The sequence below is a fragment of the Sturnus vulgaris genome, chromosome 17 (assembly GCF_052056855.1).
Source record: "Sturnus vulgaris isolate bStuVul1 chromosome 17, bStuVul1.hap1, whole genome shotgun sequence".
Classification (NCBI taxonomy): Eukaryota; Metazoa; Chordata; class Aves; order Passeriformes; family Sturnidae; genus Sturnus; species Sturnus vulgaris.
Window position 1 is genome coordinate 13,869,135 of NC_142259.1, and position 13,619 is coordinate 13,882,753.

Consider the following 13,619-nt stretch of genomic DNA (forward strand, 5'->3'; position numbering starts at 1 on the left):
GTTAGAAAGTTATTATCGGAGGATTAATTTCTGTGACTGAAAATTTAATTTTTAGTGAGTCCTCATTAATGTACGACTTTGGCTTTATTACATGAGCCCTCTTTCCATGCCTCGTTAGAGGACTGTGTGAGAATTAACAGGGATAATGCGAATGGCGAGATACTTAGGTTAGAAGCATTATAAAACCTAGTATTTCACCAATGCTATCTCCCGGCCGGTAATTTATAGTTTCATTCCTGCGGGGACGGCGGAGCGACCCTCAGCCTCGGCTACCCCTCAGCTTCGGCTCCTCCGCAGCCCCGGCTCCCCCTCAGCCCCGGCTCCCCTCAGCCCGGGCCCGTCGGCAGCCCCGGATCCTCCTCAGTCCCGGCCCTGCCTTCCGCTCCGCCCCTCGCCCCGCCCCTCGCTCCGCCCCTCGCCCCGCCTCCGACCCCGCCCACAACACAACCATCGCCCCGCCCCTGACACCGCCCCGACCCCCGCCCCGACCCCACCCCGACCCCGCCCCGACCCCACCACGACCCCGCCCACGACCCTGCCCACGACTCCGCCCACGACTCCGCCCTCTGCTCCGCCTCTCGCTCCGCCTCTGATCCCGCCCCTCGTCCCGCCCCCGTCACGCGCGGCCCCGTGGGCGGGTCCAGGGCCGGGCGGAGTCACGTGACGGTGCCAACATGGCGGCGCCGTGGCGGCGGCGCGGCCGCTGAGGGAGGCGCGTCTCTTCCGGGTGGTGCCGCGGGCCCCGAGTGCCCGCCCGACTCTTGCGCCCGGCTCCCGCCCCGCTCCCGGCCTCGCCATGCAGCCCCCGGCTCGCGAGCAGGACGCCCGCACTAAGAGCATGTTCGTGTCGCGGGCCCTGGAGAAGATCCTGGCGGAGAAGGAGGCGAAGCGGCCCCCGCACGGGCAGCTGCGGACAGCCTGCCAGGTGGCGCTGGGTGAGTCGGCCCGGCCCGGCCCGCACACGGCACCGGGGCGCGGCGGTGGAAGGGGCCCGGCCCTCCGGCACAGGTCCTCTCTACCCGGCAGGGTGCGGGAGATCCTCTCGGGACCTTGGAGCGGAGGGACAGCTCTCTCTCCAGTACACGACGTACAAAAACGACGGGAAAATCTCTGAATACCTGCTTTATTAAGTTCGGTCTCGGTGTGAAATAGGAGGGACTTGGTCTTGTCGCTTCGACTTTGAGAAAATTAATTGCAGCTTTTAGATTAGGAAACAAGAGTTTTTAAGGCCCTCGATTTACGGAGTCCCAGAGCTTCTCGGGATGTTAAATCTGACCTCTAATCTCCAGGTCGTGTTCGGACTGGCTAAGGACTGTTAGCATTGTTACCAAGTACGTGTAACAACTGTGATGTTTTCAGAGCTGAAAGCACTTTTTGTGAAGCTGGTGGACTGGTCCTGAAATCTGCAAGTACAAGCTTATGTAAAGGTCTCTGTTAAAAGTTCTGACAACATACAATCACAGAGAGAGAAAAGATAAACTGAGTAGGACAGTAGAGCTCTGCAGCTGGAGTTCTCTGTGGCCCTTTCTTAATTTGCAAAAGTGACATCTCTCTTTCAGTTTTGGTTGCTTCCCATCGATATTTTCCTTTGAATGGAGACAAGACAGAAGAAAAGACAAGTTCGGTAGGCTGTAAGGCGGCTGGGCAGATGGAAGTTCTGTCCCAGGCAGAGTGAGAGCAAGCTTAAAGAAATGCTGTCATTTTTATCTTCCTCCCTGCAGTCTTTACTGCCAGGACATAATGTAGGAGCTACCTGTAGTGACAGTATATTGACAGAAGGGTATTTTAATTATTATTTAAAGTTGACATTGTGAGCAAGAGAGCAACACATATGCCCCGGCAGTTACAGACTGCTTTTCCTAATTAATTCCTTTTCCTGATCTCTTCCCCAACTGCCCCCACATGCACTGAACCCATTTACAGGACTGAGAACCTGTTTTGCTGCTATGTAAATATGTTTAGAGGTTGAGAAAGGAAACTTCCTTGTAAGATGCCTAGTGGAGGTCTGTGTTTGCTGAGGCCTGGCACATGAGGATTTTGGGAGGAGTGCTGTGCAGTAGCCCCCGTTGGCACCTGCCACTTGAGTTATGGCTATGTGTTCCACGGTGCAGCATGATGGAGGGGAGCTAATGCAATGTCCAGCACTGCTTCCCTAAACTTGCTTAGAGAGAGTCCCTGGGCTTTCCTGGACTAAAGCAGAGGTCAGCATAAAGAGATAACCTTCTGTTGAGCAACTGTTAGGGGCCTGGATGACTGTATGGGAGGGTCTCTGTTACATTTGGGCTAATACTGGTCAGTTTTGGACTGCAAAATACACATGACCTTGTAGAAATCAAAAGTTGCGTTGGTGCAAGTAGGACAGAAACACAAGAAGTGTGGAGGAAAAGGAGCAAAACCACTTCACAATGGTGTTTTTTTAGGTTTTGGGTTTTTTTGCCTCTTTGAAATACACAGTGTTAATGTTAGGTAAGCAGGGTTTGAATAGATTCCTTCATTCAGTCTCTTGCTTCATCAGTACGTGTAACGGCTGTGTCCTGCAGTTGTGGTGCCAGTAAACCCCAGGAGAGTTTGGGAGAAATTGAGGGTTTTAAACAGAGAAGCTGTTTTGCCCTGCTTTAGAAAACTGTCTTTTAAAGAAAGTTTGTTTTCAACAGACCATTTCATTGTATAAAAATAGTTGTTTAATAAGCATTTATGTGAAGCTCCAGGTACACATGATTCTTAGAAATCTACTTAAATTATCCTGAAAAATTTGCAGTGGAATACTGACAGTCTGTATCACAGCAGTTCATATTAGACTAATGCTAACTGTGCACCTGGGTCACTCACATAAACTATTACCTGTTATTAATGACATCCTGTGCAGCCACCCTGGTTCTGCTGCCTTCTTTGATAGCCTGGGCAGCTCCATCTTTGAACTTTGTAAACAAGGGGATTTGTTTAGTTAGCTTGTTAACCAGTTAAAGTCTTTTCAACCATGCCTTCCCTTAGGGATGTGGTTGTGTGTTTAGAAAGTCTCTGTGTATAAATGACAGATGTCAAAAATAAGCTGTGTTTCTTAGTTTGGCCTCTTGGCCAGCGTGTTCAGAGAACGCTGGGGCAAAGAGGAGACTCTGGCTCCCCCGCCCTTTCCTGCAGGTCTGTACAGCCGGGTGTGATCCGTACCTGGGCCGGGCTTTGCACAGACTGCAGGCCAGGCAGGCTGGGGTTGGGCAATGCCGGCTTTGCTGGGCTGGGGGAGGGAAGCTCTGGCTGCTCCTCCACGTGTTTGTGTTGGCACTGCTGCCTGCTCGGACCATGGCCCGCGTCCCTGTACCAGCACAAGCCATTTTCTGCACAGGAGCTCGTGTGCTGCCGCTGCCACAAACCTGATTGTGGCCACAGAGCAGGCATCGAGCTGCAGGCAGACAGCAAATGTCCTCTGTTGTAATGGGTAGTTTTCAATACAACTGAGCTGAACCCTTCCATCTGCTACAGAAAGGCAGCTACTCAGTGTGAGCTTCATCCTGCTTTTATGGCCAGAAGCTTTGGAAGGAGTTGCTGCAGGGCCATTCTTGTTCCAGTTCTGCTGCCTGGTAGGAATGCTGCAGGACTTCATTAGGGGGGCAGCACAGGGGCTGGAATGTTTCACTGAAGGAGCTGCCGTGGCAGAGACAGGGAGCTCTGCCACCTAAAGCACCAAGTGTGGGGTCAGCACTGTGCTGGGGTGACCAGATGTTGGCCAAACTTGGCACTGTTCTGTAGCTGTGGAGGGGAGTTGAGCTGTGTCCCTTACTCCTGTGACTGGAGAAGAACAGCACCAGTGGCAGGCGGTTTCTGGAAGCTGGCAGTGTCTGGTTTGGGGCTTGGCAAGCTATTCCTGGCAGCAGACTTCAATTAGGCAACTGTTTCTGTTTCACTCACTTGTGATGGTCAGACCACCAAATGAGTACTTCAGACGTGGAGGTTTTCAAACTGTTTTGATGCAATCAGTAGCAGAAGTATGCCCATAGCTTCCTTTTGTCCTTTCCTTTATTCTTTTCTGCCAGCATTATCTATTAAAATACTGTTGTGGTGAAGATGTTTTTATATGGCTTTAGAAGAGCTTTTATTATAATAAAATTGTGGGGAACTTGGTCAGACCTTGGTTAGATTTTTGTTGTTGTTGTTTATATAGTACTTTTGAGAGTTAAGCTGTGGTTGCTCTAAAATGGGATGCTATTCTTGCATTATTTTTCCAGTGCAAGATCTAAGACAAGAATCACTAAAGAAGGGCATGATCATTTCTCCTTAAGGCTATAATATTTATGAAGTTTCAATTCAACATCTTTTTTACTCTGCAAAACAATCAGTATGGGGGGAAATGATCTCCTTGGAAGAAAGAGAAACTTAGTGGAGTTTTTGCATTAGAAAAATTTCTTCATTAAGAAAAAGCTCTGTATACTTTAGTTCTGTAGGGTGTCTGAAATAGAGCATTAATTGTGGTTTTTGCTGGCCCTGGCATCCTGCTGTATGGGATTCTAGCTATAGCTAGAATGTGCCTTTCTCTGCCAAGACCTGGAGGCAGGACTAGGTGTTCTGAAGGTGTAAAGCTACCCAGAAGACGCTCTGTTTTAAGCAGCCAGTTCCTGCACGCTGTGCTAAGAGCAAGGCAGATTAAAACAGGGACACAATACATTGCTGGGTCACATATGTTGTTCTCAGTAGCTCTTTGGATCATAATGTTGGGTTAAAGATGGGGAAGATAATTAAATCAGAAGGCCTGAACTGAAATTATGCTGAACTGAATTTCTGACTAGTCACCTTGTTGGTGGGCCAGTTGGATCCTGGCATGAAAAACACAGTGGTTTAGGAAGTGGTGCTGTGCAAGATTTACATTCTCTGTTTGGCACAGAAAGCCTTGGTCATTTCTTACCAACAGCCTCCATTCTGTTATCTCCTCTCCAGTTGAAGCCTAAAGCATCAGGGGATGGTGCTGCTGGGTTTGTGCTGTCACAGAGCTGCAAAGTTCTTACTGATCCTGAAGGCCCCCAGCCCAGGGCTGGCAAGTGACAACTGTTCTTTAAAACTGCTGGATATGGCTCTTAGTGTGATGCACTTGAGGAGAGCTGGGAACACTGTGCACCCAGGGCTCTTCCATTGTTCTGGTGTCTCTTTAGCTGGCTCTGGGGTGGGTAACGTTACTGCAGTTTGTGTGGCCTGATTGTGTGCCATGAGAACTGAGGGATGTCAGACTGGTGCTCATTAATGAGCAGATATGGCAGAGAACAGCAATCCTGCATGGAGCTTGTCACTCACAGCTTGTAGTTATACAGGTTTTCACTATGTTCTGCTTCCATTTTCTCTATCCAGTGTGGGCAGTAATTTTACAAAATCAGTACACACTGTGAGGATTAATTCCTGTGCCATTCACTGGCAAGCAGGCCTGTACAAAACTCTGTAATCTGTGTTTGCTGCAGTCCTTGTTCCTTACTCTGATTTGTATATTGATTCTCATGAGACAGAAGAAACTCCTGAGGTTCGCAGACAGCACTGAAATCATCTGAACTGTGGTCATCTGATCACAAACAATGGTGCCTCTCCGTAGCTGTGGAGAACGAGTATTGAATGAATGATCATGTTCCAATACCTGCAATTGAAACAAGATTTGTAAGCAGGATAATTTGCAGAGTGAGGGTAGTTTGCAGCATGTGCTCTAGGGTGGGATGGAAGGTTCCACTGGTGTTAGAGATGATGTAGTTGTGCAGCCTTACTGTGGGTGCTGGTTTAGATGTGGATTTGTCAGTGTTCACAGTGGGTGCTTATGCTGGTCTGCACTGGGCATCGTGGTGATACCTTAGAAATCCTTGAAAAGCCTTAACAGGATCTTTGGGATCTGCTGCTGTATACAAGACAAATGAGAAAGGAACTTTCCCCCTCTGCTTAGTTTTATGAAAAGCTCTTTAAAAGTGTAGTTGAAAAAAAAATAATCTGCTGGCAAAAGGACAGAGTGCATTTGGGATTTCCTATCTCCTGGGAGCTTGTCCAGCTGATTGCTGTTGCAAGGTTCAAGACAAGCAGGCTGGTTGGCACTGCAGCTAGGGGAGGTTGAGTGCATTGAACTCATGGCTTCTGCAGACCTGAGGGCTCTGTGATGTGGACATACACTTGAATAAAAGTTACATACTGTGCCTGGCTGTTCTAAAGATACCTTTTGTTGAGAATGTTTGGAAAAGCCAGCTTTTAAAATGTAAAATTGGAGAGATACACCTTTCAATAACTGGTGAAACTCTGATCTCTGAAGCTGAGGTGTTACAGGAATGGAGTAGCAAATACTGAAGTGCAAGACTAGATTTAAACAACTTTGCTTAATTACTGTGTTGTTGATAATGATAACTGAGGCTTGATTTTTTATTTTTTTTTCTCTCTTCCAGATGAAATAAAAAGTGAGCTGGAAAAACAAAGGTAAATTATTAATTACTCTGAACAGTGTGTGAAAAGAACAAATGGAATGATTTTGTGGAAGTGTAAGAGTGTTACAGCAGTGAGTTTGTGAATAGCCAGTTCCCCACCTTTCTGCCAAGAACACGTGGCCTGGCCTGTGTGTTTCACTTACACAATGTTTGTGGCTCTGGGTACTCAAGCCATAACTGCCTATGAATTTCACCAGGAGAAAATTGCAACATTTCCAAAAGGTGCCAGTTTTTGGCTTCCTTTTACTGGACCCAATATCCTGATAAGAAATCATGGGGAGCAGTGCATATGCCCTCTGTTTGATAGCATGTGCTCTTTATTACCTAGATCAAGAACACCAATTGAAGTATTACTTAAATAAAAGTTTATAAAAGTTTTCTAGCACTGTGCTATGATTGAAAATGAGCAAATGGGTCTCCAAATGTGTTCCTATCTGCTTAGTGTTCTGCTTATGGGCTCTGTTTAATCCATTTTGAATAACATGAATAGATACATCAGTTGTGTAGGAGTTTTCCAATATTTAACATAGTGGGACAGTGTTGGAATATAATGGGGAAAGAGTTAAATTGAAGAAGATACAAAAAAGATCAGATAGAATATAAATAAATGTAAAATGGGTTTTGTGCAATTTTGGAAGAAAATTGATCTTCGTTTGAGAAAGTATATGCAAGAAAGCTGCAGTACATTTGTATGCTGCAGTGCATTATTTAACTTTAAATTTAGAAAAAGGAGAAATCGTAGTTTGCTGTGATATACATGTTTAGAAAAATGAATAACTCTTCTTATCTGACCTAGAGAAGGCACTGCTGCTCCACCAAAAGCAAATTTCATTGAAGCAGATAAATACTTCCTTCCATTTGAGCTGGCCTGCCAGTCAAAGTCTCCACGCATTGTCAGTACTTCCCTGGATTGTTTACAGGTGAGTGTTGTGGTTGATGTTGCTCAGAGTGAGATGGAGAAAGCTGCAGTGACCAGATGTGTGCAGCTCCCTGCTGGAGCCTTGGCTGTGGCTGGGGCATCCTCACACCAGCCAGTGAAGGGGCTTTGTCTGCTCTGTTCCACAAGGAGTGTTACCATAGGCTTCCTGTGGTGCTGATGTGACAGAGGAGCTCACACTCTGCAAAAGAATGCTGTTAAAAAAAAAAATTTCTCTGGTTATGGTATGAAGAAATGGCCCGTGTGGCTTTTGTGTCATACTAAAATCAGTTTTGTCTATGTATGTGAGCAGTCAAAATATTTGGTGGCCAGACTATAAATGGTGTTAAATGTTTGGGTTAAAACCGGTGTCGTGAGGTATGCTATCTAAACATGCCTTTTTCTGCTGTGCTAAACTGTGTTTTCCTTGACAGTATGTGTTCATCTAAGCTGCACTCTTTCCGTCTAGAAACTCATTGCCTACGGGCACATCACTGGCAATGCTCCGGACAGCGGAGCTCCCGGCAAGCGCCTGATCGACCGGATCGTGGACACCATCTGCAACTGCTTTCAGGGTCCTCAGACGGATGAAGGGGTACAACTGCAGATAATTAAGGTATTTTATTCGATTGTTTTGTTGCTTTCTCTCTCTTTCATTTTGTAACTTAAAAGAAAAAAAAGTGAAATATTACTGAGGGCCCAGTTGCTCCATATCTTCCATTGTCCCACGTGTCAGTGCATTCAGGGAGGCTGTCACCAGGGCAGAATTGGTGAGGAAAATGTACTTCCTGTTGGGAAAGCAGAATGTAAGGGATTATTTTATAAATGCTTGTCTTTTCTGAGATAAGCCATCTTTCAGACAGCTTGGTGCTGCTCTTAGAGGCTTGCAGTGCCCACCTCCATCAGGCCAGGGAATTGCTTTCAGCCCTGATAGCAGGCCCTGGAACTGGGATGCAGTGCCATGGAATGCTGTTCCAGCCTGTCTGCTCCCCTGGCCATTTTTCCAGACAGCTGCCAGTGTATGTTCTCAACAAGGCATGGTAATGTCCATCAGTGCTGTGTAGTCTGAAATCTCCTTGGGCTGCTGTAGCTGACACTGGAAGTTGGTGAACCTTCCAGCAATGTAATTTGATGTTAGTGTAGGCCAGCTGGCTCTTGTGTGGAAATGAAGCTCTGACATATAGTAACTTTATTTTGGAGGTGGAGTATCTCCCTTGGTGGAAAATTAGTTTTGATAAGACCCTCTAAGAACAACAAATGAGAGAACAGAGACGTAGAAGTCCTTCTAAACTTTCTTTATTTGAACAGATTTGAAATACTGTTGCTTGTAAAGGCTTAAAAAAAGATATCTGTGTTTTGTAGCAAACCCAGTGATTATTCTGGAAGACATGCATGAAGAAGAGCACGAAGAGCATTGCTACCTACTTGCTTAAGTTTCATTTTTACCATGTTATGGACTTTTCTAGGCTCTTCTCACTGCAGTAACATCTCCATATATAGAAATTCATGAAGGAACAATTCTTCAAACTGTTAGAACCTGCTACAACATCTATCTGGCCAGTAAAAATCTTATTAACCAGACAACTGCCAAAGCTACCCTGACACAGATGTTAAATGTCATTTTTACACGGATGGAAAATCAAGCTGTAAGTAGCTATTCCTTTTTCTCATTTCAAATGTTTAGGATTGTAAACGACTGAAAACTTTTAATTATTGTTCTTAATGGATCTGTCATTGTAGTTGCATATCTGTTGATTTGTAGCGTTAGGAAGCCTGACTGATTTGAAAATAAAAGGTGACTTGAACTGCTGATAACAAGGTTTCACACCGTAGCTTCTGCCAAATGGCATTGGATAAACAAATGATGCTTTTCAAACAAACTTGAAATGTATCTTTTTAATCTTGTTGGCCAAGTGATTGCAGTTTCACAGTTTCCTGCTAAGATGTGAATTCACAGGGGAGTATCAGTCATCGTAAACAGGATTTTCCTGGGTGTGTTCTGTGCTTGGATGACCCTTTCTCTGTGTGTGTTTCAAGCTGCAGGAGTCCAGAGAAGCAGAGCGAGCGCAGAAGCCGCAGTCCCCACGGCCAGGACAGCGACAGCACGGCTGGGGAGGCAGGGCTGGCAGCGGGGGCAGCGTGCTGGCCAACGGGGAAACTGGCCACGGGGAGCTGCAGGTGGCCCCCACCGTGCCAGGTGCAGGTGAGCACAGCCTGGGGTCTGTTGCTTTCACTCTCACTCATAGCTGGCTCGTTGCAGGGTGCTCTTGGAGCCTTTGAGGAGCAGTGGTGAGGTCAGACTGTGCTGCCATCCTCAGCTTGTGTCTACACTACAGCTGCTGCAGAAAGGTTCCTGCTCTCCCTAGAGTTCCAGTTAAATCACGTGTGGTTTATCTATAGAGAATTGTAATGGAATTTGACTTGAATAGGTTGATAAAGGAGAAGGAAAGGAAGAGAGTTGTCATGGTATATGGGGAGTGACAGAACTGCTCTCAGGTAGCTGAAGTCCTTGTTGAAGTGATAAAAATGGTGCATATTATGAAGACCATGTCATCACATTCTGCATCCAAATTAGGAATCTTTGTAACAGCTGATAAATAAAAATGACAAAATAACTGCATTAAAAATATCAGTGCTTTGATTCAAACAACATAAATAACATCAATGAGTATTTTTGAATGACTTCTCAGAAATGACTTTCAATGAGAACTGCTGAAGAAAACTGATAAATTTTTATGCTTCTGCCTCTGTCATGTTTTTGCTTTTAATCATCTTCCTAAACAACAACAAAAAAAAAAATTAAAAATTCTCACTGTATTTCATTAGAGGAAACAATTGATGGAGGAAAGGAAATGGTCCAAGGCATCTTGGAAGATGTGGTGGAGTCAGCTGTGAAAGGTAGTGAAGTCTTCTAAAGTAAAATCGTTGCATGTGTATTGATTATAGAAGCATTGAAGTAATTTTTGTTACTAAGTATTTTGACAAGAACACCTACTAAGGCAGCAAGAACAGATTTTGATGTAACATAATATTCTTTTGCTGATAGCTGAGAAACTTTCTACATTCCCAGTGCTACTTCTGTGCCACTGGGTGGTAGAGCTTCCCAAAGTCATGGGATGGAAAGCTCTTCATGCGTGATTTTAATAATTTTTCCTTTTTCCCCTTTAGTGGCTGAAGAAAAGCAGGTAACAGAACCTGTCAAGACTCTGCCTGCATTAGAGACTGCAGATACTCTTCTATCTGGCTCTAGCAATGAAAATGTACAAACAAATGGGATTCCAGATGATGGGCAGTCTGTTTCCTCCACTGATAATCTGGTAAATAGCTGCACTGGATGCCAATATATATCTATGAAAGAAGAAATGTTTTTATTGTGACAACTAATTGAGTGGGATTTGGCAGAAGAAAGGCACAGAAACTCTAATGTGTGTGTCCTGCTCAGGTTCAAAAAGGAAGCAGCACCTGCAGTTTAAGCATATATTGAAAATACTTGTCCTAAAATGGATCATATTAGTTGTATTTTAATATAGTGTGGGGACAGAGATAAAGGGTCAAGTCATCATGTGTGAAAAGATCCAGATCCCTTGTAATCCTGTTTAGGTGTGGTTTAAAGTGAAACTGATTCTCAGAGGAGCTGTGGAATCTCCTAATTGCTTTGTTTCTTTGTCTCAATGAGGGTCTGTGTTGTATTTCTTTCTCTCAAGGAAACAGATGTGTCTGGACATCAGGCTGCTGCCAGGTTTTCCCATGTTCTACAGAAGGATGCCTTCCTTGTGTTCAGGTCGTTGTGCAAGCTCTCAATGAAACCTCTGGGGGAAGGACCACCAGATCCCAAGTATGAGACTCTATTTATTTATTATTCTGTCCTCACCTGGCAGCTTTTGGAGATTGTTAAGTAGCTGCTGTATAGTTAACCAGGTGTTCAAAATCTACTTGTCAGGTCCATGGTTTAGTTAGCTTGATGAATCTAGGATTGAAAATAGTTTCAAATTATTAAAAATTCAATACTTGAGAATTTTGGTTTTTGCATAATAGGCTTATTAATCCTACCAGTTGGAATGGCCTTGACTACAGTATTTGTGAAGCTTTTGATGAGAGAGTGGGGAGGTGCTTAAGAAGCACAGAGCTGCATTTATTAAGCTAGTCTAAGATGTTAATGTTACTGAAAAGATTTTCAAGTTTGGATGGTAGAAGTTCAAAAATCACTTGGCCAATTTCCACCCCTCTTGCCCCCTGCATTTAAATGAACCAAAGCAGCAGTAATTTCTTCCTGATGTGGAAGAAATACTACAGTGCTAATGTCTAATGCAAGAATATGCTAAGAAAATACAGAAATGCATTTAATGTTGAATTTTTTCTAGGTCCCATGAATTGCGTTCCAAGGTTGTGTCTCTCCAGCTGCTTCTCTCAGTGCTGCAGAATGCTGGTCTGGTTTTCAGGACACATGAAATGTTCATCAATGCAATCAAGCAATATCTTTGTGTAGCATTATCTAAAAATGGAGTCTCTTCTGTTCCTGATGTGTTTGAGCTCTCTCTTGCCATCTTCCTCACGTTGCTTTCAAATTTTAAGACTCATTTAAAAATGCAGATTGAGGTGAGAGACTTTTAATCTATAAACTGCATATGCTCTAGTTCTCAAAATACTATAATGGTAAAAAGACAGCTGGAATCTCCATTTTAATGTCTTAGTGTGGTTTGCTTGCTAAACTAATATATTACTACTGTATCCAAATTATAATATGCATTAAATGCTACTCTTCAAGAGAAAATACTGAACAGAAATGAATCTGTACATTTGATGTGGTTCTAATACGTTCCAAATCATCAAGTCCTTAACCTTATTTATTTTGCAGGTGTTCTTCAAAGAGATCTTCCTGAATATTCTAGAGACTTCTTCAAGTTCCTTTGAGCACAAATGGATGGTGATTCAGACTTTAACAAGAATCTGTGCAGGTATTTCCACTGTGTAAAACAGTAATTTCTTCTGTCAGCAGATGAAAATTATTTTGAAAAGAAATGCCACATGTAATGTTTAAGTATGAAAACTTGAATTTGATCATCGAGTGCTTGGATTGTCTGCACTGCCTGCTCCAACTGATTCCTTTAAACAATTCTATTGCACAGAATCCTAATACTTCCATTTCCTTTTATTTTCCAGATGCCCAATGTGTAGTGGACATTTATGTTAACTATGATTGTGATTTGAATGCTGCTAATATATTTGAACGTCTTGTGAATGATTTGTCCAAAATCGCCCAGGGACGAAGTGGGCATGAGCTGGGAATGACACCTTTACAGGTAAGGAAAAGAGCTTTGAACATATGGTACTGTTGTTTTGTAAACAGTGCTATCTTTGCATTGTTACTGATCCTTCCAGAGGTTCACGTTGTCTGTAACCTACTGATGTTACTTTTTATTGGTTTGATAATTTGCAATTGGATACTGAAGCAGTGCCATTAATTACTTGGTGATTTTGCTGCCTGTTTGCACTGTGAGACCAGGCTGGTTCTGGTCTCTTTAGCTGGACTGGCAAGGGAGAGAGAACCAAACGAGCCTTCCTCTGCCTCAGTTAAATGATTTCCTTTTGGAGCTCATGGACCAGTGGTCCTGTCTGTGGGGTTTGCTTTGCACAGACTTTTGCCATATCTCCACCATAAGCATTCTATTTTTAAGATTATGCTTTTCTAGCCTTAGAGGGAGACTTTTGTAGAGACTGTTTTCAGCATGGTTTGTTGGTTTGGTTTTTCTTTTTTTATTTTATTTTTCTTCATGTTTTAGGAACTAAGCCTGAGGAAAAAAGGACTTGAATGTTTGGTTTCTATTTTAAAATGTATGGTAGAATGGAGCAAAGACCTTTATGTGAACCCCAGTCATCAGACTAGCTTGGGTAAGATTGTTTCTGTATGGAGAGACTGGTTTATTTAATCAATTAATTCTTGTGTTTGTTCAGTGTTTAGAAGCTGTTCAGAAGTGTGGATGCCAGGTTTGTATCTAACAATTTGTTTACACAAGTGAGGTATTTTACAAACAGTTAGTGCTATTGCAGTAGCTGATTCTCCAGGTGTCTGGTTTGAATAACTGGGTTCTGTTGATAATCTTTAGCCAGGCCTTTGTCTGCTATAGAACAAGACATGCCACCAGTCTTGATTTACTAAATTGAAGTGCTGGAATTTCTCCATAAATGCTGCTGCTTTTCTGCCTTTTGTTGGATTGTTTTAGAATTGCATCAATAGAGCATCTTCACATAGTGTAGTGCAGACTGCCAAAAGG

The 13,619-nt window shown here is 43.9% G+C and overlaps 1 protein-coding gene across 3 annotated transcripts in view; it reads left to right on the forward strand.

The window, feature by feature from the left end:
- The first annotated feature begins 714 nt into the window (after window positions 1-714).
- The window catches only part of ARFGEF2 (ARF guanine nucleotide exchange factor 2), a 32,925-nt gene continuing 20,020 nt past the window's right edge, over window positions 715-13,619 (forward strand). Inside the window, exons 1-13 of one of the 3 annotated variants that reach the window (XM_088175132.1) lie at window positions 715-935; window positions 6,393-6,423; window positions 7,228-7,351; window positions 7,817-7,963; window positions 8,814-8,993; window positions 9,385-9,550; window positions 10,174-10,245; window positions 10,516-10,664; window positions 11,052-11,182; window positions 11,709-11,943; window positions 12,203-12,302; window positions 12,508-12,647; window positions 13,128-13,236. In XM_088175132.1, coding sequence (XP_088031258.1) covers window positions 797-935; window positions 6,393-6,423; window positions 7,228-7,351; window positions 7,817-7,963; window positions 8,814-8,993; window positions 9,385-9,550; window positions 10,174-10,245; window positions 10,516-10,664; window positions 11,052-11,182; window positions 11,709-11,943; window positions 12,203-12,302; window positions 12,508-12,647; window positions 13,128-13,236 — 1,723 coding nt within the window. In that variant the 5' untranslated portion in view covers window positions 715-796. The remainder of the gene's footprint in view (window positions 936-6,392; window positions 6,424-7,227; window positions 7,352-7,816; window positions 7,964-8,813; window positions 8,994-9,384; window positions 9,551-10,173; window positions 10,246-10,515; window positions 10,665-11,051; window positions 11,183-11,708; window positions 11,944-12,202; window positions 12,303-12,507; window positions 12,648-13,127; window positions 13,237-13,619) is intronic. The other 2 variants (XM_088175135.1, XM_088175134.1) reach the window with 2 other exon arrangements.